The sequence below is a fragment of the Protomyctophum parallelum genome (assembly GCF_964188405.1).
Source record: "Protomyctophum parallelum genome assembly, chromosome: 21".
NCBI lineage: Eukaryota > Metazoa > Chordata > Actinopteri > Myctophiformes > Myctophidae > Protomyctophum > Protomyctophum parallelum.
In genome coordinates, this window is record NC_139713.1 from 15,019,654 (window position 1) to 15,043,481 (window position 23,828).

General features: G+C 45.3%; 1 protein-coding gene across 1 annotated transcript in view; it reads left to right on the forward strand.

The window, feature by feature from the left end:
- Positions 1-23,828, forward strand: part of LOC310879081 (protein unc-13 homolog B-like) — a 109,776-nt gene that overhangs the window by 36,946 nt on the left and 49,002 nt on the right. Inside the window, exons 6-10 of the mRNA XM_083793513.1 lie at positions 1,801-1,874; positions 2,652-2,703; positions 6,197-6,425; positions 19,709-20,023; positions 20,144-20,234. Of these exons, the coding sequence (XP_083649639.1) occupies positions 1,801-1,874; positions 2,652-2,703; positions 6,197-6,425; positions 19,709-20,023; positions 20,144-20,234 (761 nt within the window). The remainder of the gene's footprint in view (positions 1-1,800; positions 1,875-2,651; positions 2,704-6,196; positions 6,426-19,708; positions 20,024-20,143; positions 20,235-23,828) is intronic.

Genomic DNA, 23,828 nt, shown 5'->3' on the forward strand with positions numbered 1-23,828 from the left:
CACTCAGACATTCGGTTAATTGTCTCCACCAGGCCGAAGGCATGTGGGGAGAGTATGTTTTGCACTCCGTCCGTCCGCGTGTCCGTCCGTTTGTGTGTCCGTGTGTCCGTGTGTCCGTGAACAGCTAATCTCGGCCACCGTTAACCCGGTCGATGCCATATTTTGCACACACACTCCCTGGATGCCAACCATGAACCTCTGCCCCAAACCTTCCAGAACGGCCTGTTATAGCGCCACCAGGAGGCCGCTTTGTGCAAAACAAGTTTTTCGATGCCATATTTTGCACACACACTCCCTGGATGCCAACCATGAACCTCTGCCCCAAACTTTCCAGAACGGCCTGTTATAGCGCCACCAGGAGGCCGCTTTGTGCAAAACAAGTTTTTGCACAGTACACCTACAGATTTTGTCCAAACATCACGCAAATTGGTACACAGTCTCTCTAGAGCCATTCAACGAAACGGGTCTTTCAGATTTATCAGACTCCATCCTGATTGGTTAAGATTGGCTTCCAAAGTTCACAGGAGTGCTCAGTTTCAAACAAAATGCTGCAAATCATGAACACATCACGTGATTTCCGTGAAATTGTGCACCCACATTCCCACTAGGCCGAGGCGCTAGGTGGCGCTATAACTGGCCGAAAAGTGTTTTTACCTCTAACTGCACGGATCTGTGGATAACCTGGTGGAGACCTGTGCCCGGAAGGGCACTTTTTCTAGTTATAGTATGATGACAAAGGGGCTTCCCAAACTTGTCCCATAATATGCAATGGGCCCCAAAATAACCTCTGGCATGCGGAAATGGTTACATAAAAGTAGCTGATCTACAAGGCCACAATGTGACACATGGTGAGCTTTCAGATCAGCCATTTTTGCTACTTTCAAAAAGTTTGACAAATCATATGCATGTGACCGTGCGTGCGAAAACAAGTGGTCTTTCACAAAGGCTTTATCGTCTCCACCAGACCAAAAGGCATGGTGAAGACTAGGGATGCACTTTTTTCGCTTCCGATCCGATGGTGGTGGCTCAGGGGTAGAGTGCCTGGATGGTAACCGTAAGGTTGCCAGTTCGAACCCGGGCTCCCCCAGAGTTACTGTCGAAGTGTCCTTGAGCAAGACACTGAACCCCTAATTGCTCCCGATGTGCTAGTTGGTGCCTTGCATGGTTTCCGCTGCCATCGGTGTATGAATGTGTGTGTGAATGGGTGAATGTAATGCACAATCTCTGTAAAGCGCCTTGGATAAAGGCGCTATATAAATGCACCATTTACCATTTACCATTTATGTGGTGAACCATGGTTCACCACATGTAATAAAGATGAATTATAGAAGTAACAGTACAAGTATAAAAGTAAAGCAAAGTCGCAAACCAGAATTGAATCAAACCGAGTCTCCCAGCCCGAGAAGAATTTCATCGAAACAGAAATATGTTTTGCATATACTGTGATAAATATTAAATATAATGTTTTGCTAATTATATGGGATGCCCTGCACCCAAACCGCGCGCGCTGTGATCAGAGGCTTCAAAGTTAAACCAGGCCCATCGGGTTCCATTCAGTGGGAGAGTATGTTTGAGGGGGCAGTGTCTTTGAAGGCGGCCAGTCCCATTCACTAAAGTGGTGTGTTGGTGCAGCTTTGAAGCCCTGGCCTTTGTATGCCTGGCCTTTAACCCGTTCTGACCTGCACCTGGGCTAGAGTGGAGGTGCATGCTCCATTTCCTTTGTTAAATAATAAATGGATTCCCGTGTTGGTGTTTGAACAGTGCAGCGTGTGTTTATCTGTGTTCATCTCTCACTCACAGACATCCCAGAAGACGAGGCCCAGTACTGGACGGGAAAGCTGGACCGCATCAACACCATGAGAATCCATGATGAGGTAGCCAGTGTTTTTTTTGGCAGAAAAATTTAGTTTCAGTCATAGTCTTTTGAATAGTTTTAATTCAGTTTTAGTCGCATTTTAGTCACCTGGAATGTTTTGGTGTTAGTCTAGTTTTAGTCGACTAAATGTCATAAGATTTTAGTCGACGAAATCTACAGTTGATTTAGTAGACTACAATGTAATTTGGCGGGCCTTGATGCCGTCTTAATGACAGTTTTCACACTTATAAAATAGCCGATCTACAAGCTCACAACGCGTCGCAGAGCTTGTTTATCGGCTATTTTCAGCATGCAACCAATTGTAAAATGACTTACACTGGATCTCTTGTCCACAAGTCCCTTCCTAACATTTTAGTCTAGTTTTTATTTGTTGACGAAATTGTCAGTATATTTAGTCTTGGTTTTAGTCATCATCATAGCTCATGTAGTTTCCATGTAGTTTCTGCCAGTGGAAAAAGGTAGTCGATGAACATTTTTAGGGCCGCAATCTGCATTCAAAGATTTTCCTAGAAGCTTTGTCATTGGTCGATTTCCCTGTCTGCTTCCTGATTGGTTAGTCATTGCGACCAGTGTTTTTTTTTCGACCAATGACAAAGCTTCTAGGAACATCTTTGAATGCATATTGCGGCCCCTACTTTTTTGGGGGGGAACGTTCTACCCATTGCTGGCTGTCTGAATACATTTTTTTTTTAAATAAAAGATCATTAAAATGTTGACATTATTATTGCTTATAGCAGCTTTAACTCATAATGGTCTTCTAATCTCCCCTTTCTAGTTCGAGGACGAGGTTCAGAATCACCCCCTGCCATTTGCTGCTTCTCAGTGCTGTAAGTTATCCTGCCGTTTACACGTTCCGGCCTCTAGATGGAGCCATTGACCATGTTCATCTAGGCTTTACAGCATTATACATTACATCTCCCTTGCTTTATGGACCATTACTTCCTCACAAAGTAAAAAAAACAGAACATCCCATATCAGAGTTGACATCACGGAAGCCTACAGAGAACCAGTAGTTGTAGATATTTAATTGGATCTATTTATTTCCCTTGTACATCCTTACCTAAACTTTAAACGGTGCTTATACGCACGTTTAGGTCTTGTTTTCTCTCTTGAGACGCTTTGTTGTCCACTCTGAGAACGGTTTAGCTTGCTCCCTTTCCTTTTCCATAATGTACCGGTTACATTTTTAGAGACACTCTTAGTTTTGTTTTATTTCCACACTTTCCCTACATCCTTTAAACCCATTTTGGGGCGGGGAAGTTTTAAGCATTATGTTGTACTTTAGCTATTGAAAAATAGCAGATCTACAAGCTCATAGCGTGGCACCGAGTGCCGCGCTACGAGCTTGTAGGTCTGCTATTTTTTTGGAAAATCGTGAAAATGTGGCCCGAATGTTTAAATATATTCTTTCAGAGCTAACGTTTTCAACTCAAATCTTTGCTCGACCAAATACATATATATTTTTTGGGGGTCCTTGACATGAAAATGTTTGAGAACGAATGACACAGAAACATGGTTTTTTTTCAGAAAACTGTCAGGATTTAGAAGGGTAGGGTAAACTGCACCTCTTACCTTGTAACCTCTACACTTTCACCAGGCAACTATTTCGGATGGGCTGACTCTCAGAGTATGTAGAACACGCATTGCTGTGATTGTATACTCTCTCCCCATAGCTTTCCCCCATGGCCCGATGATGCATGTCCTTATGCCCCCGTGCCCCCCCCCCCCCCTTTTTATTACGATATATTCAGGGCGGAATTTAACGCTTTTATTCATGTATCATTTTATTTACAACTCTATATTGCTCTCCATTAAAGTCCCTTCAACCCCTAATGTTATCTGCTCACCCTCCCCACGCCATGTTCCTTATTCTTTCTCTGCTGTTGATCGGTGTCACCTCATCTAGTGCTACACAAATCATATACACAACATAATACAACGTTTTTGTCTAGTTGAACAAAAAACGAAAATTTAATTCAGTTGCAGCGCTTCATGCCCTGTTAAAACCTAATAATTTTATTTCAGTCATGGAAGACTCTTGCAAAAAATATATATACTATATGAACTTCTCTGAATGGAACGTGCAACTTAATTCCTTCAATATAACAGCTCAATAGTTACTAATGTACGTGAGTCATATATCAATATCTGATTGACTCTGTGATGAGGCTATTTTGTTATAACATTTTAACATCAGTAACCTTACAAAAATAGTCTCTCGTGGAGAAAACACCAGCACTCACGGAGCTGTCATTTTAAGGCACTTTTTTTATTCTTAAGAGTTGGCATAGTATGCTGCAGAGCAACCACACGTTTCGACCCTCAAGCCTTCTTATCCCATAATTTGTATTCTGGGCGAAACACGTCGCAAGATATTTTTTATGTACTGTAGGGTGAAAACAGAAAACAACTAGTATATAGCCCCGTTTTCGTGGTTAAATCATTTTTTTTTATTCTATATTCGTTTTCTGTCTTATTTAATCTACTTCTTTGTTTGACATCCAACAGATTTGACTTCAAGTTGCCCTCGTGTCTGTGTAAGAAGGCTGTTATTGTTCGACCACCAGCTCATAATCCGTGTTATACTCACCATGCCCTTTAGCCACAGTTTAATCGCAGTGATTTGAATTGCTTCTTTGTCCTGAATGTTGGCCGTAAACTATCAAATCCTTTAAATGTTTGCTATTGCATTCACTTCCGAATATTCCCAGATTGTCAACCAGTGTGAATGATTACCGTTTGTTATTACACAGTAAAAAAAAGAAAAAAGCTTGATTTTACTTTTTTAGCAGGTCTGCTTGCATGCAAATATATTGCAGTATACTCTCTATAGAGACACTCAAAAATGCATGATCTTTGCCCTTTGTAACATCCTTCCCTCGCCAGCAACCAATCTGCTTTTCACCCCAAATTGTCATGTAATGCTTCCTCGGTACCTGTAAATACAACCTTACATGAAATATCATTGCTATCGCATCAGCAGGGTTTGAGTTTGCATAAGGGTTATAGAGCGCCGAAGTCCTGACGTCACTCACACCCATCCCCTGGTTCTGCCTGGTTCACGGAAGTAATTGTTTCTCTTTGGAGAATAACACATTATCTTAAAATCGTTTCGTGAAAGCATTGCGGTCCAAAAATAAACAAGCCGTCTCGGCGTTATTGCCAGGGAGGTGTCTCTGTATCGTTTGCGACAGTCAGTCACTCATATATGACGCAGTCTGTTTCTAGTGAAAATGTAACTAGTAATTCAGTAGCGGTAACCATAGGGTTTTCTCTCAGTCAGTTGATTCTTCATATCCATATGAGTGAAACGGCCGGGATGACATGTTCATTTTCAACACAGTTATTATATGAGGCAATCTAAAATCCCCCTATGGGGATTACAATGCAAATAAAACGTACATGAACCAGTGGATTTGCGCCCTCTACCGATATTGACGTCAGACTTCGGTGCTCTATAGATGTCTCATCCAAATTCTCTCTGAGACTATAGCCAAAACCCATGGAAACTTCAGTGATTGGGTTGGTTTATATATCATCTTGTAGTTATCAACAAGTTTAGTTTAATGTTGGCTAACGTGGTTGGGGCTCAGAGAGAAGACCATGAGGTAACTTCTGCCAGTATATTTATTTCTCACCAAAATATCTACTGTACATCATAGCTAGTAGCTAGCCAAGTTAACAACTGACCTACAAGGTTTTTTTTATTTGTATTAACACGGCATATAGTCAACGATCAGAGGTGCATATGGGTTGATATACATTAATTTTTAAAGTTGCCATTTTTGAAACGCAAGAAGGTCATGTACTGTACATTATTTATCATTGATAATGTGTTGAGATTCAGTTGAGATCAGTTAAACAACCCATTTAAGACGGCAACCCCCTTTGGTGTTTTAAGCATAATGTTATACTTTAGCTATTATTGTGAAAATGTGGCGCAAATCTTTGAATATATTCTTTCAGAGCCAACGTTTTTAACTCAAATCTTTACTTCTGGGGGCGGGGGTCCCTGGAACAACATATTTTCAGATGGGGGGGGTCTGCAGCCAAATACAGATAATTCTGGGGGTCCTTGACAAGAAAACGGTTGAGCACCACTGACACAGAAAGACAGGTCTTTTCCAGAAAACGTTTAACGATTTAGAAGACATTGTGTAGAACGGTCCTCGGGTCTAAATGCTTGTAGGTCTGCTATTTTTGAAAAAATCGAAAGAACGACCTTTTTCAGAAAACAGTCGGGATGTAGAAAAGACATTTTTATAGAATCTGATCTCGGGTCAAAATGGCTTAAACTAGTCCCCTGTTTGCTTCCTGCAGCTCTGGACGACCAGGACAGTGCCGTGGACGACCGCGACAGCGACTATCGCAGTGAGACCAGTAGCAGCTTGCCCCCCCGGTACCACACCACGGCCCAGCCCAACTCTTCCCTGCACCAGTACCCCATGGGCCCCCCCCAGCAGCTGCAGCACCACCACCACCACATGGACTCGTGCACAGACTCTGTCCACAGCTTTGACCTGGATTACAGGGATCACAGAGGGAGCAGGTATATATATATATATACAGTAGTACATGAATACATTTATTATCATCCTCCAACCACTGTATCCACGCATGAATACATGTTACATACATCCCCCTCCTAAATATCGTTCGCGCATAACTCTATGCACGCACATGCAAACGCAAATCGGCCCGCCACACAGATTTCACCTGCTCACAAATTAATGCTAAAGTACAGTTCTGTGCGAAGTAGGGCATTAAGCAACTAGTCGACTATTAGACCTTGTTTGTACTATAGTTGACTAGTTGATAAGAAGGGAAAAAAAGTACAAATATATATATATATTTTTTTTACATAATGGGTAGTTAAACAACTAGTCGACCTAGTAAACTAGGCAACTAGTCAACTAGTAAAAATGACTAGAAGTGAATGCCCTAGTGCAAAGTAGTACATGAAATATTTTCTCGGAAACATGCACCTTTTCTTTTTCCTATTTCCAGAATTAGGCTTTCTTAAGTGCCATCCTAACGGTTTAGTTTTCCGATAGCCTTTGCCTTGAAAGAAATACCCCTCAGCTGGAGCTCAGTGCTTTTGTTTGCGAGAAGGCTTTCCTCAGTCGTTGTGTTGTAGTGCATTTCTCATTCAGCATAGCTTCAGCGGGCCAAAGGGACATGTGTTCTCCAATGGCCCAAGTGTGGAATTATAGTTTTGTCACACCCTTTATCCGCAACCTCAATATTTGGATGCCGACAGCGATGAGAGAATCCCTCTCTCGTTAGTCATTTTGTTATTGAGATTGGCCACTTGGCTTGGACATAAACAAGCAATGGCCCCCTTTTTTTCTCAGTTTGTACTGTAGCTTTGAAGGTGTTTGCCTTTTTGTCAAAAAGTTTGTGTTCGGGTATAATTTGCCATTATGCATCTCCCGTCTCTGTATCAGGGACCCTGAAATGCAACGGAGGAAAATGGCCAAAACAGCTTGGCGATCAGCCAAAATGGAATTTACTCCTTTTACACTTGGGGGTTTTCTATGGAAAATATTGTGACTCAGTGAGACGGCTGCAACTCTGTCTGTGACGACTGATAGGGAAGCTGATCCGGATAATTCTGTAACATCAGAAAAGAGAAACGGGATTATAGCCAGGGGAGAGCTTGGTGGTTCTCGTTTTCTTTTATTCCCCTCGAGGACTTTATTGTTCTGTGAAACTTCCCCGAGTAGTTTGAATATCTCTCAACTTGGTTTAGCCCACATCATTCAGGAAGTCTATTATCCCATTCTGGGCGGGAACCCCTTTTGGTGTTTTAAAGCATTATGTTATACTTGAGCTATTGAAAAATAGCAGATCTACAAGCTCATAGCGCGCCACCAAGTGGCACGCTACGAGCTTGTAGGTCTGCTTCTGCTGTTTTAGTTTTTAACTCAAATCTTTGCTTCTGGTGGGGTCCCTGGAGGCTGGAACAACATATTTTCAGATGGTGGCCGGCGGCCAATTACATATATAATCTTGGGGGTCCTTGACATGAAAACGTTTAAGAACCGCTGACACAGAAACATGGGTTTTTCAGAAAACTGTCAGGATTTAGAAGACATTTGTAGAATCGTTCCTAGGTCAAAATGCGTTATTATGTCATTGAAGAGGGTCAATGAGAGGCAAACGTGGTGCTTGTTCGACATAACTGCTCCCCATGCGTTGTCGTCGTAGCCTTCTCACAAGTGTGGAAATGCTGATATGCATGACATGGGGCCGGTGGGTATAGACAACTATGTAAACAAGACATTCATGCCGGTTCGCTCGCTCGCTCGCTCACTCACTCACTGGTGTCCCTGTATCCCTCCATATCGCACGCACGCACACACACAATGTGCACACACATATTACACTTGAATACTGAATTTTTTTTCCTCCCAAGATGTTTTACAGCTGAGCTAACTTACTGTACTTAAGCTATTGTATACATTGTTATACATTAGATGGTGTTTTTTTATCACCTTAACAAATGTACCCAATTTCTGTATTAATAATAAGGCGCAATTTCATGTTTAAGCGTTCATGATCTCTTCAAGAACAACTTTGTCATTGCTTTATTTATGTTTTAGTCTTCCTTTTACTTCTTTTGTGCTTCTTTCTTTTCTTGCTTGCTCCTATATCCTGTCCCATTTCTTCCCATATCCTTTTCTTTCTTAAATTCCCGTTAACCCTAATTAGATCCGTAAACCACAAAGGCAGGGTCAGGATCATACCCGTAGACTCTGGCACGGTAGAAGACTGGGAAAACAAATACAAATTGCAGGGGAAGCCTCGGCTGAGCGATTTCCTCGACGACGAGGAAGGCGGCGTCGTCCTCCGCATGGGCAGAGCCGCCTGCCCAGAGCCATCGCTCAGTCAAAGCCCTAAACGTGGTGGTGGCGGCACCTTACCCGTCTACCCCGAGGGCTATGACACTATCGATCGGCGGCGGAAGAAAAAGATAAGGGATCCAGGAGGGTTGCTCGGCAGAGAGGCAGACAGAATCGGAGACGAGACCGCCGTTCCCCCTGACCTCGCAGTCCTCCGTCAAAAGAGAGGGGAGCTAGTAATGCGCCAGGTAGTCGAGCTCGAACAGCAGGGAGATCGGATGACCTCGTGCCTCAGGCCGTACAAGGACGGGCTACTTTACAAGACCAGAATGTGGGCTAAAAATGACCTAGGGAACACATTGGAGAATTACGTGGCGTTCAAAGAGGAGGAGGCTGCGAGGATAAGGGCAGGGTTTGAATGTGAAGAGATCATGCACCGTTCCTTAGGTCCAGGGGACGATATAGAATACTTATTAGCAGAGGACTTTCATTCTGAGAACGGGAGAGATCATTTAAAAGACGGGCATTATTTTCCCTACGGCGCTCACACGGACAGTCCTCAAGGTTATCGGGATAAGAAGTGTGGAAAGGGAAAGATTGGAGGATGGGCTCCCGAGGCTCACCTATCTCCTGTGGAGGAACCGAGTGATGAATACGTAGATCCCATGGACGAGCTCCATTCTCTGGTCGAAACGGTTTCGGAGTACCTGGCTGAAAAAGAGGAGGAAATAAGCAAGTATGGTTCACTGCCTAGGTCAAGCAAATCCAGGCTGTCCTCTCTAGGCAGTAACAGAACGGATTCTTTGGGAGATGATCCGAGAAGTGTGTCGAGGGATGCGAGAGTGGAAACTGAAACCCGGGCTCCCTTTGACCAGGGTATGTCGGGGGTGAAACATGCTATGAGTTCCTTGTTTAGTTCTTTCACTGACAAAGTTAGTACAGGTCCCAAACAGACAAGTTCGTCAGCACCAGTATCAAATGAACAACCCTCTCAGTCTGGAATGTCAAAGTTGTTCTCATTCATCCCTAAATCAACTAGCTCAGCTCCCGTGGCTGTGGTATCTCCAGTAGAACCACAACCTGAAAACGTATTTGGTTCTCTGCCTTTGCACCCACCATCCGACGCCAAGAGAAAAGGTCATAACCGAGAGACAATTACAATTACTCAGACTCAAACCAGTACTGGTGACAAGTCCACGGTCTCTACGGGGAACTCTGTTTTGGGGAAATTAAACCCTCTAAAGTTGTTTTCAGCAGAAGAGGGTCTGAAATCAACTACTGATGCCACTGTGTGTCAAGACCTTGCACATGACAACTGTATTAATCAAGATAATTTGTCAATGGCAAGTGGAGTAGGTGGAAACCCCAACGGAGCCAGAAGGCTATCGCAAGAGAGAAAATGTGTGGACGGCCGAGAACAATTTGTGTATGGCAGACATAATCCTACCATTGCCACACTGGGAAATCTGCCTCCACCAGGGCCAGGGCGGCCGACCGGCCAAGCAGAGCCGGTGAACACGGGGTTCTTCAACCCTTTCAAGAAATCATTTAGCTCATTGATAACACCCGTAGCCACTATTCCCCCTCAGGGACCTGTCACCGTTTATCCCGTCTTTACATCAACGGATGACGTTAGATCAGAGAAGACGGCGGAAGACCCGTCGCTAAGTAGTAAGTTCAAACTTCCCTTCCTCTCCTCTGACAATATTTCATCTCGGCAGCCTCCTAAAGCGGAGACGGGCATGCTGTCTGGCCTCTTAAAGTTTGCATCCAGTGATGATGTCGGTGCTCCCAGAAACACACAGAACCCGGTGCAGTCACACCATCCTGCAGATCCAATACCCCAGGCCCAGGGTACGCAACAAGCCCCTCTTCAACCTGAACCGCAAGGTTTTTTGACTGGTCTTTTTAAAGGCAACTCCACAGACAATGTGTCTCATACAGGTGCCAATCAGCCACAGCAAGGAGGGCTGCTGTCTGGGCTTCTGAAATTTGGCTCGGCAAGTGACATATCTGGCAGTGTGCCACCCAATCAACCGGCAGGGTCCGGGAGTAACCCCCAGAAGTTTTCCAATTATCCTCCCCCACAACAAAACGCACCACCACCTCCTCAGGAGCGGGGCCTCTTTTCAGGGCTGTTGAAGTTTTCGTCATTGGAGAATATTCCACAAAATATTGAACCACCGTCACAGAGGATCCCACCTGACAATCACCCAGGTCAACACGAACAAGCTCCACAAGCCCAACAGACACAACAAAGGGGGCTGTTCTCTGGGTTGTTGAAATTCGGATCCGCTGACAATATTTCAACAACTCATCCTCAACAACCACAAGGGGTGTTTGAACAACATAAACCTTATTTAAATCAACAGAACGTCCAAGGTCCAAGATCACAAAGTCAACAAACTGACCAGCAACAAACTACAAATTCTGCCTTTACTAGACGACAAACGATTCCACTCCAACAACCACAATCTGAGCGGAGAGGAGTCCTGTCTGGACTTTTTAAGTTTTCTTCAGCAGGTAATGTTAACTCTGCTTCACCCCCAGCACCTCAGCAACATGGAATTATCACAAGTAGATCTTGTCTGGAACAACAACAATGTGTTGGCAATATGTCAAATCCAAGACAAGATCAACCGCAAGATACTTTGGCCCAAACTCGGTCTCAAGCAAGTGGTTTACTTTCTGGACTATTCAAATCGTCTTCAGAGAATGTGTCTCAGCCGCACAGATCCCAAGAAAATAAGGAACAGGTCAAGCCACCACCAGAAAGCCACACTGTACAACCACAGCAAGAGACTGTAAATCAATCTGGTATGCTTTCTGGCTTGTTTAGTAAGTTGACAAAACCACTTGCAAGTGTTGACATCAGCAGCCAGACACTGACCAGTAGCCAGACACTGACCAGCAGCCAGACACCAACAGGGCAAACACTTCCCCAGAGAGCTCCAGTGAACACTCTAGGAAGGCAGGCAACACTGCAAAGTCAACCACCTGGCAATATATCCCATGAGTACCTACAAGAACATGATGTTGAGCAAGACAATAAGCCTAATCGTTCTACACAGCAAGGTGCTTTACCCCTTTTTCTGTTCCCCAGAAATATAGTAGATGAACCATGTTCTCATAGGCTATTAGAACGGGTAGCTCAGGTCCCAGAGGAGATGTCACCTTCACCTAATGCAAAGGGTTTGGTTTCAGATGTATTAAAAATGGGGCCAAGTGCCACAACAAGTGCCGCCTCTGGTTTAGAAAGGGAGTGTAAGCAAAGAATTTATCCTGATCCTCATATTCCAGGAAGGAGCAGGCACGCCATCTATGGTTCGCCTGTGTCAATTGACGCAGGGAGTTTGGATTTAAGAACTCTGGCTACTTTTGAAAGATCTTTCCAGGGTCAAGCAGCGTACAGCTCAATTAGCACAGGTGATTTGTATCAATTATCATCACAGTATGACTCTCCTCAATCGGTCCGGCCAATGGCTTACAGCACGGGTAATATTCATTCGCTTTTCGATTCAAATTATCGATCGGTATCCACACCGCCATACGTTAGTGGAAGCTGTACTTCTTTGTATGAGTCAACGAGGCCAAACGTGTCACAGTATGACTCTCCTCAATCGGTCCGGCCAATGGCTTACAGCACGGGTAATATTCATTCGCTTTTCGATTCAAATTATCGATCGGTATCCACACCGCCATACGTTAGTGGAAGCTGTACTTATTTGTATGAGTCAACGAGGCCAAACGTGTCACAGTATGACTCTCCTCAATCGGTCCGGCCAATGGCTTACAGCACGGGTAATATTCATTCGCTTTTCGATTCAAATTATCGATCGGTATCCACACCACCATACGTTAGCGGAAGCTGTACTTCTTTGTATGAGTCAACGAGGCCAAACGTGTACGACGATCAGTCGTCCTCTTATGGTACGAGTCCCACTTATAATGAAAACCAATGGATCCAACAATCTGATCTGTGGCAGCAGTTTCAGAATCTTTCTCATGGTTATCAACAGCCAGTAGAAAATCAAGGATACACAAAGCAATGTGAAGATGCACCGTCAGTGCAGGGGTACTCTCTCCACTGGAGTGCCTCAAACATGAATGAGCAGTATAACTCTTCTTCACAGCCATGGGAAGAAGTTATTTGCCAACAAGAACAACACATTGATCCATATCAGTTAGAGGAACCAGGATGTTTTAACAAGGATCCATATGGCAAGAAGAGATTATGGAGTAGCTATGATGACTTGGGTAATTTACAGTCCGCAAACAAAGAGGACTGTGCATTGAACTTGACTACCAAACCAAGTAATTCCATGTTGGGGAAGAGGCATTCAATTAAAGACGGCAGTTGTTATAGCCTGAGTGGTGTTTCATATCACGACGGCTATTATGAGGAGACTGCTCCAAGCTTGTCTTATTCAGCCAACAAGCAGTATGAAATGGATAATGCTCAGGACCTTCGCACTGATGGTGTTTCCAATCGTTCTAATTCTAATAATGCTTCAGGTGCCAATTGTGAGATTGAAGAGTCTATGTATCTCGAGGATACAGAATGGTACCAGCAATGGCTTGCACTGTTGGAGCAAGGGATGTGGTGGCCAGCAGATGATGGTGATTGTGGCTACTTTGTGTACACTGATCATGAATACATTTATGCTTTGCTCACAGATGCTGCAGGTGAAAATGTATATGCTTGTGCACCTGAAGGAGAGCAGTGCGGAAATGTGCAGCAGTCGGATAGTTTTCCTAATGCTTGGCTGCACAATGAAATGGTTACCGTCTGTGGTTTTAAAGTCCCACTGTATAATGAAGATGAGCTTCTCTGGCTACCCGGTCAAGATCAAAGTGATGCCAAGCTTCTCAATGCTCCCCTAGACTTATCTTCTGCATACCGAAAAGGAAACCAGATCATGAATTTAAATCTTGAGCGATTTTCCCAAATGTTTGAAAACTCATTTATGTCACACAGAAACCATACTGCAGATTTAGCATCATACAAGCTGAACAAAGTTAGAATGGATTCTGCACATCCCGCCTATATCTATCCAGACCCAGAAGTTATTGACCTCTCATGCCATAGTAAAGACCACATTGGTCCGTATTGGAACAACAAGGAAATGAAGACACTTCTTGCTCAGAAGGTTGCCGTTTCCCTAAACTCTTCACCAACTTCAAACTCGTCTCAGCAGCAGCTTCTTAACTGTTACAAGCCTAGCCAACGACGCCGTTCAACTGCTGGTGTCACAGTGAAACATGTAGATGACACATCAGAGGTGGAATGGAGGAAGAGGGTAACTCCTGGAGAGGAACAGCCTAATCGTCATTCCAAGAAGACCTCATCTCAGTTAGACCCAGACAAAGCTGGCACAACCTCCCGCGATCAACTTAGATATGCTGGGGTTGAGGCTCCTAACCAGCAATCTAAGGGCATTCTCTCTTCAGGTTTCCATAGTCTTAAGTCCAAGATCATCAAAGAAGACCCCCCTACATTTGTAGCTCAGCCACAAAGTGTGACTCAAATTCAAAAGCCAGTCACCTTGCAGTCTAGAATGTTGCCCACACTCCCAACAGATGGTCCAATGACCCAGCCTCCTACACTTTCGCAATCCACGGTGCAGAAACCTAGACTTGCACGTCAGTCACAACAGGCAGGCCTGCCAACACAGGCCACTGGGGACTCAATAGAATCACTACCTAAATCACCAGTAGTTGATCAGCCAGTGGAACAACCAGTGAATAAACCAGCTGAACAACCACAAGCTGGCTTCATGGGCTTTTTAAAGTCTGCAGTTGGAATGGAAGAACCAAAACCAGAGACCCAGAAGTCTCCTCAGTCTACTATGTCACAACAGGCAGGCCTGCCAACACTTGCCACTGGGGACTCAAGAGAATCACTACCTAAATCACCAGTAGTTGATAAACCAGTGGAGCAACCAGTGAATAAAACGGCTGAACAACCACAATCTGGCTTCATGAACCTATTCAAGTCTGCAGTTGGAATGGAAGAGCCAAAACCAGAGCCCCAGAAGTCTCCACAGGCACCTTTGAATCATCAGAGTAAAACTGCCAGCACTGCTTCCTTACCAGGAAGTGTCAATGCAAACAAAGAACCTACAGGTGTATCTAATTTCTTTGGATCAATAGGCAGCCTATTTACTGCCGAGGCCCCTCCACCACCGCAACCGCAGTCAAGACCTAAAGGTATACAAAGACAACCAACAATTCACCAACGTGGTGCTTCTCAGCCAGGTCTTAGCCAACCTGTAGGTAAAAGTGCATCACAAGTATGTCCTAGTTCTGGTACTGTTCCTGCCCCAGGCCAGCCACTAACTGTGCCACCAACGGCACAGACAAAACCAGAACCAGCACCTATGCCACCTAAATCAACTAGTGGACTGTTTGGCTCTATTGGTGAAATGCTGTCAGGTACATCTGCCCAGGTTGGACCCTCGCCTCAAGTGCCACCTCCAGGTGCTGCTCCTCAAGAAGAATCTATTGGTAAAAGTATATTGTCAATATTTAGTGGGCCAGGTCCACAGACTGCACCTAAAACTGGGACTTCTCCACAAGTACCTCCTCCAAGTGCAGCTCCACAAGAGGAATCTCTTGGGAAAAGTCTATTGTCATTGTTCAGTGGGCCAAGTCCTCCCCAGCCTTCTGCTCAAACAAAGCCTACTGGTCAGACTCACCCCCAGGGTACTATTCCCCCAAAGGAACCACAACCTCAACCACAAGTGACAGCTAATTCTGTCCTTGGGGGAATCCTGGGTGGCTTGTCTACCTCCAATGAAAGTCCAGCTAAAAGTTTGTTCTCCATGTTTGGGGCCTCAGGTACTACGCAAACCCCACCAAACTCAGGAACTACAGCATTGAAAGAAGGTGCTAAGGTTCGTCCCATGTCACCCCCACAACAAGGTACTGCTGCCCCTCCCAAAGAGCTACAGCCCCCAGACCCCTCACAAGGACCATCTATAGTATCAATCAGTAGCGTTTCCCCAGGAGCATCAGCCAGTAGTGACACATTGGGTAAAAGTTTACATGAGGCCAGTTCCCCAATGACTGATGCCACTGTAACTGTCACATCTTCTGACGATGGCACTAAAGCTGAAGGTGTAATGCCACAGCCTCCTGAAGAGGGTGCAACAGTGCAAAAGGAATCCACATCAGAAGGTGAACCTATGCCCCCCAAGGAGCCAACAGTGACGGGTTTATTGTCCATGCTCAGTGGATCAAGTCCACAGGCTCCCACCTCAAATGCTGGGTCTATTTTAGATGGTGCAAGTAAAGGTTTATTGTCAATGTTTTCTGGACTCTCTGAACCTAGTAATGTTCAAGCGGGTGCTCCACCTACAGCATCTGCATCTAGACCAGGGGGCATCACTAAAGGGCCCGCCAACCAAACTTCTCAAGGTGGTTCCTTATTAGGAGGTCTGTTTGGAGGTTCTGCTCCCCAGGCTGCTGGTCCTGACAGTGGAGGTTCCATTTTGGGTGGGATATTTGGAGGAGGAGCAGCGGCCTCAACCGCAGGACCTCAGACTGGTGGATCCTTGTTGGGTGGACTTTTCGGAGGAGCTGGAACTCAGACTACACCACCCCAAATGGGCGGCTCAATTTTGGGAGGTCTATTTGGAGGGCCTACTACTCCTCAGCCAGCAGCTCCACAGACTGGTGGATCCTCTGCCCCTGGAAAAGGTTTGCTTTCAATGTTTGGGGAGCCAGATCCACCATCGGCTCCACCATCAGCTCCCACAATGATACCTCCAACAAAACCCAGTGATGAGAGTAATCTGTCCACTGCAACTATTCCAACAAAACCACGTGATGAGACCAACATATCAACTACAACTACTTTTGAGACCTCTCCAGTTGATAGTGTTCCCAAAGGTGGTGACGTGACAGAAACGCTAAACTCTGATGGTGCAAACCAGCATCTAGATAGAAGTGCCCCCCAAACTGATACACCGGATGTAGTTATTGGCCAGGAAGTTGATAAATCACACAGTCAACCCAAAGAAGTTGACGTTACTGGGGAATCTGTCAAACCCCAAAAGTTGTCAAAACTGGAAACACCAGATTCTTCCAACCAGAATCAAATGCTCCCCAAAACTGAAGAAGCACCTGCCACTGAGTCAACTCCAGCTGTAGATGAACATAAGAAAACTCCGGAGCCTGAAAAATCTGTTCTGGACTCATCAGCCGATGCAGTGTCAGGCTTTATGTCCTCACTTTTCAAACCAACGACTGCTCCTGCTCAAGGTCAACAGCAACAGGCCGGTGGCTCTATATTAGGTGGCATACTTGCAGGATCCAACGCCCAAACTTCTCAGACAGGGGGATCGCTACTTGGGGGTTTATTCGGTGGTCCTACTACCCAGGGTACTGCTCAAGCTACTGCTCCTCCGACCGGAGCGTCAATATTGGGTGGTATGTTTGGAGGAACTGCCCCATCTCCAGGTCCCCAGACCGGTGGCTCCATACTGGGTGGGATGTTTGGTGGAGCCGCTTCCTCAACACTCGGTGGGATGTTTGGAGGGGCTGCGGCCCAGAGTACTGCGCCGCAAGCTGGAGCATCGATGCTTGGGGGAATAGGAGGGTCATTATTTGGGAATATAGGACAAGCACCTAAGCCAGCTGAGCCCAAACTAACCGGGCCGATGCAATCACATGAAACTGGACCGCAAGCACATATTAAAAATCAAAGCATTCCTTCCAAAGTAGTTCAAGAGGGTGCTGAGATCATGGAAGGTAAAATGGTTGACTCGAGTTTACCTGATAAAGAGCAAATAACATTAGGCAATCAAACGGGAAGTAGTGCCCTCCCAACAGCTGCGGAAGCTTCTGCAACAGCTTCTACCACAAGTACAAAAGAAACGAGTCTTGAAGGAGAGGTGACACATGAGAAACCCATAGTCATCAAAGGAGAACCCGAAAGTATACAGGCCGACGAATCAGTTCCACCAGCTAACAAAAAAACGGATACTCCAGGTGATCAGTTGCCCAAAACTGTAGAGCAACCTCATCAGTTGCCCAAAACTGTAGAGCAACCTCAAGCAAAGTCCCTTTTTGGCTTTATATCAGCAACCAGTGATGCAGGAAAATCTCTTGGATCCCTATTTTCATCCCCACCAACAGTGCCTTCAGGTGCTTCCTCAACACCTCAAACAGAAGGTGGTTTGTTTTCAGGATTTAAGACATTATCTGCGAGTCTGTTACAAGAGGGAATATCTTCTGCTGGAAAACAAGATGCTTCGTTATTCGGAGCAAAGCTGGGATTCCCCTGGCAAGCAGACCCTCCCAGCCCACAAGCTACCCCAGTTGTAACTCAGCCCAAAGCCAACGACAAACCAGCATCCGGTCAAACACAAACTATAGAAAAAGTCGCAGCGTCTGATGCCCAAAAGAAGGATGGGGTAGGTTCCATGGATGATATAGCAACCCCCCAGATTTGCATCTCCACTCCTGAAGTAGATCCTTCAGCATCCCTGTCCCAAAAGGACAAGGAAAGCCTTGTAGAAACATCCCCCTCTGCAGGTCCCACATCTGGAGTGCAGCTGGACAACGAGTCCACGAAGGACCAATTGAATGCTAAAAGGCTAGTAAAAGCATAATACATGGCAGCCCCCTTTCCCCTACACCATTCATGAAGCATTAACGTCCAGCTAACCTGTCCAGCTCCACAGCTCATGCATTCAATGTCCATTCCATCTTGTGTTCCATCAGTGTTTGTGTATAGTAATGTGGTTCCTCCTTTTTATTCATGAATGTTGCCTCTTCTACACAGTATGTATAATCTTACATACATACAGTACATCTTACATACATCTTTTCCCCGAAAAATTATTCCAGAACAGAAATTACACTATTCAAGTCTTTTTTTTGACATTTGAGTCAGACTATGCTTTTCATTCAGTTAATTATTAAGAAACAATTGGGTGAGAGTTGAGTATTTGCCATTTTGATGACTACCTCATAAACCCAACCAAGGACACCACTATAGAGCCCTGCACGGGACTGTTTTGTTAATCCCATGGCCAACGGCTTCTATTGGATTCTCTTCTGACCATTGCCACCCGCTCCCACCATAGTTTACTTTCAACCTTCTCGCCGCGGGTTTATCTTTTGACTGCTCGCTCCCACCCACAGCAACATTAAAGTGCTTGCCTACTCCTAGTCCTACCATACTTTCATTGGGACCAAAACATAAACCGAGAGAGAGAGGAGGGTGCATTGAGTATTTCATAATTTTAAGCACTTCAGCTCCACCGAACATAGACACAGTGGGCTGAGCTGTTTGGACAGCTCACGTTTGGACTGTAAATGTAGCGATCGCGTAAAACGGGCGGAATGTGAACCATGGCTACCCAAGTACAGACTGTTGGGTCGAACCATTTGATAAAGTGTGGGAACCAACGCGTCTTGTCTCCAGAGACGAGGTCCCACGGGACCCCAATGCAGGGCTCTGCACCAGACACGACACCTTGTACATTTTTGGATTTCTGTTCTGCGAATGTTGTGTCTATAAATCGTACTCCAAATAGACATTCATCAATGTGTTGTCATTGTGCATACTGTATGTATGGCCAGTCTTTTGTAGGAATAAATCAAGCGGTTTTCATTGGAACATAATAACCCAAACCTGGAGGTACTTAAGTCTTAATTACCTCTGTTTGTGCTCTTAACTAGCACTTCTGCCGGGGTCCATTGCTAATGATGATGACGTTTCTCCCAATTAGCCCAAAAATGTGTTTGCATGAGATGCAAAGATATATTATTGCTTTAACCTGGGTGGAGTACTAAATGAACAACGGAACATATATAGAGATAGTGTCCGTTTGTAAGTTGGGATGATCCAATGAAAACTGTTTGTGAAAACAATTTGACCAGTTTTTATTTTATGTATTTCTTATTATTATTATATTATTGTTATTATTGTTATTATTATTACTGTAACATTTACCATTTCCTTTCAAAAATCCAGTCCAGTGGAAAGTAGTCGTTACGGGTCATCGGGGAACCTGAGTCAGACCAGCTCCCAGCTTAGTGAGCCTGGCCAGGAGAGTGTCCCAGAGATAGAGGAATCCTTCCACTCCTATCACAGCACCACTGGCTTTCGCCCCCCTCCTCCGCTCAATGGACACCCGGCGCCCGCGAATGGCCACCATCCTTCCCCCGACGGACACTCCGTGTTAAAGGACGAAGAAGAGGCCACCCGTAGACCCTCCTTGAACGTGGGAAGGGGCTTGGATATGACGAAAGACACCCCAATAGAGAGGAGGCCCTCGAAACTCCAAAGGTACACACTTTTGTGTGTCGGCTCAGCAGTCGATACACATTTTAAGTGCGCCTGTGAAGGAAAACGTATGAGATATACTGAGATGCCTTCTTTCTCGTCTTAACCCGATTTACCCCCCAGATTCCATGATGAAGGACCTCCATTACCGTTCTCCCCGGCCAGAGTGCGCTGGTTGAAGGCCATCAATAAAGTCCGAGTTCAGCTCCGGGTGGTAAGGATGGGTTTATCTTTCATTTCTCTCCCAATAGTCTTCACATACATTCGATCAACTATTATAAACCTTGTTAATGCATTATCCCCTCAAAACACCTGCATGCAAGTACACATCCACCTCTCTCTCTCTCGCTCTCTCTCACTCTCTCTCTCAAGCTCTCACGTGCATGTATGTCAAATACACTTTTCAAATGTGACCTGCACTCAGATTAAGCGCACGCACGTGCACACACACACACACACACACACACACACACACACACACACACACACACACACCCCTCTCTTTGGAATTGGTTGAGTTTCATTTGTATCTATGGTAAGGATTGCTGCATTACTTATTCATTCTTTGGCCCGGGCCCCACTCGTTGGCCGTTGATGACTTGCAAGCAGCGTGAATCTCGTTTGCGTCCGACCATAGGCATGGTAACGCGCTTGCCTGCCTGTGATTGGCCTACCGACACTGCCCGTCTTTCTTGACTGTCCTGCGAGGCTGATATCATGCTGGATAGTCGGTAGTACGGTATGATACAAGAGAACTATAACTTGTAACTTTTGAAGTTGCTTCTGTTGGTTGCCATTTTGGAAAGCAGTGTCTTGTAGAACCTGCACTTTACTTGTGTAGAAAAGTAGATAGGTGGCGCGTGGTGAGCAGGAAAATATCACCTACTCTATATCCTATCTTAAGATTGCCTAGGGTGGGTGGATGTCACAAACATAACATGCAGACTTGCGGGGAGCACCGTTGCTTTGCACAAACACTAGTCAGGGGTCTGCCCAGGGGCCACAGGCACCCAGGGTCTCCAAACCGCACCAAATGTGGCAAAACACTGTCCAGGGGCCCCTGGTTGCCACAGACTTTGCTCCAAACTGCACCAAACGTGGCCCAAACACTGTTAAGGGGTCTTCCCACAGAACAGCTATACGCCAGGGTCCACATGTGGCCCCAGAGGCCCCCGCCATGATAATGACCCCCCCCCCAGGGGCCACGTTTTTGCCCCTGGGAGCCACAGGCACACTGTTGCTCAAATCCGCACCACACTTGCTACAAACACGGTTCAGGGGCCTGCCATGACAATAGTCATACAAAAAAAAAAAAAACACATGGGGCACTACTTGACTTACTGACTTAACTGACTCTTTACCCCGCCGCGAGGGGCACAGGGCGTCCACTAGAGCTCTCCATCTCACTCGCTTTTGCTTCCTGCCAGCTCATTCCAATGTCCTTTTTTAGGTCCTGGAGAGTGGAACGTCTCCAGGTGTTTCTCGGCCTTACCCCGGTTCCTCTTCCCCCATGTGGGTTGTAGTCCAGGGCCTGTCTTGTGGTGTTATCTGTGTCCTTTTCTAAGGGTGTGGGCCTATATCCAGTTCCACTTTCACCTTTTGATGGTGGCACCACAGCACTACAGCTAGTGTTTGACACTTAAAATGGCCATTGCTCTGCTTTGATCAGTGCAGCATATAGGGGCTGCGAAATCTATAGCTGTTTTTAATTGGCCATGAAGCATCTCTATAAAATGATGGACCTATGAAGACTGCGTGTGGTTTTTAACTCAAATCTTTACAGATTGCTACCCGTACATGTAAATGCGCTCCTCTCAGCCTCCCGGGTGACTACACAATAATTTCCCCTCTTCCTGTGAAACTGTAATTGCGAGGCTGATCTATGCATCTCTCTCTCTCTCTCTCTCTCTCTCTCTCTCTCTCTCTCTTCCCCCCCTCCCTCCCTCCTTGCGTGGAGTGGTCCGTAATTTGCATTAACCCATTTTGACCTGAGATCGGATTCTAAAAATGTCTTCCACATCCTGACAGTTTTCTGAAAAAGCTATGTTTCTATGTCAGTGGTTCTTTGATTTTTCAAAAATAGCAGACCTACAAGCTCGTAGCACGCCACTCGGTGGTGCGCTATGAGCTTGTAGATCTAGATTTAGCTATTTTTCAATAGCTAAAGCATAACATGATGCTAACACCCGCCCAGAATGGGTTAACGGGGAGGTTTGCCCATCTAAGTGCCTGTAATGTGGTACCACAACGGATATCTAGTTGAAATCTAAAGTAATTTAGTCACCTCTCCCGTCACATTAAAGTTATCAAGTCATGATCGCGGGGCAGCAGTCCAGTTGAATCTGTTAGAAGGTGTATTTGGTATACCGGGCGGGGACTTAAATGGATGAATCGAGCTCCCCACCCTAATGAACCAAGTCTCACTGTGTGGCAAACTCTTTTTTTTTTTTTTTTATCTTCTGTTGCCCTTCCTGTATCCTTCTTTAGCCTGAGGGGAAAGGCATAACTGAATACAAAAGATAACGGGAGACAAAAGATGAGCGTGAAAGAAATTTGGAAACAAAATATCAGTATGCTGTGTTGATCCATCACCATTTTTTTTTTGCCTTTTTGAATTTACAGTAGTGCATCATGAATTCTTCTACGGGGAGAATTATAATGCATCGAACATTCCGTTATTAAGCCGGGAACCCCTTTTGGTGTTTTAAGCATTATGTTATACTTTAGCTATTGAAAAATAGCAGATCTACAAGCTCATAGGTCTACGAGGACAATGTGGCGCAAATCTTTGAATATACATATTCTTTCAGAGCAAAAGTTTTGAACTCAAATCTCTGCTTCTCGGGGGGTCCCTGGAACAACATATTTTCAGATGGGGGGATTTAGAAGACTTTTTTTTTTTCGACATCAGGCCTAAATGAGTTAACCCATTTTGGTGTTTTTAAGCATTCTGTTCTACTTTAGCTATTGAAAAATAGCAGATCTACAAGCTCATAGCGCGGCACCGAGTGCCTTATAGGTCTGCTATTTTTTAAATATCGTGCAAATGTGCCGCAAATCTTTGAATATATATTCTTTCAGAGCGAACGTTTTGAACTCAAATCTCTGCTTCTTGGGGGGTCCCTGGTAGCCTGGGTTCCAGCCCATAGACCCCGCCCACTCGACTGAGCGCACTGGCTCAGAGTCAGGCTATGTCCCCTGGAACAACATATTTTCACATGGGGGGGGGGGGGGGGGGGGGGGGGGGATCGGCGGCCAATTACATATAATTCTGGGGTTCCTCAACATGAAAATGCCTGAGAACCACTGACACAGACACATTGGGTTTTTCCCAGAAAACTGTCATGATTTAGAAGACATTTGTAGAATCGTCCTCTGGTCTATAAATGGGTTAATTAAGCCCGTCATGAAATGATAGTGTTCGCTATGGGTTCCATTATGGTGATTGGTTTGCAAGGACTGGAGGAGATGGCCACGTTAAAATGCTGGCTGACCGAAGGCAACAGGAGAGGGGGGGGGGGGGGCGGGGGGGGGGGAGCAGCAAGGTGAAAGCTGCCTTAAGTGTTATTTATTACCGGTACATGGGGAAGCACTTAAGACACAAGGATGAATCCTGAGAAGACCGTAATGAATTAGAAAATGCTAGTTAATCTGTCACGGTGGTGTCAAAGAGCGCTGTCTAATAAATGAGTGCTTAAACACTATAGCTAGTAGAAAAAAAACATCCTTGCATGCTGGCACAGATTCAGAGGGGGGGGGGGGGGGATGTGTTTCTCAATTCCCTGGCTCAGAACTCTTTTAGGCAAAC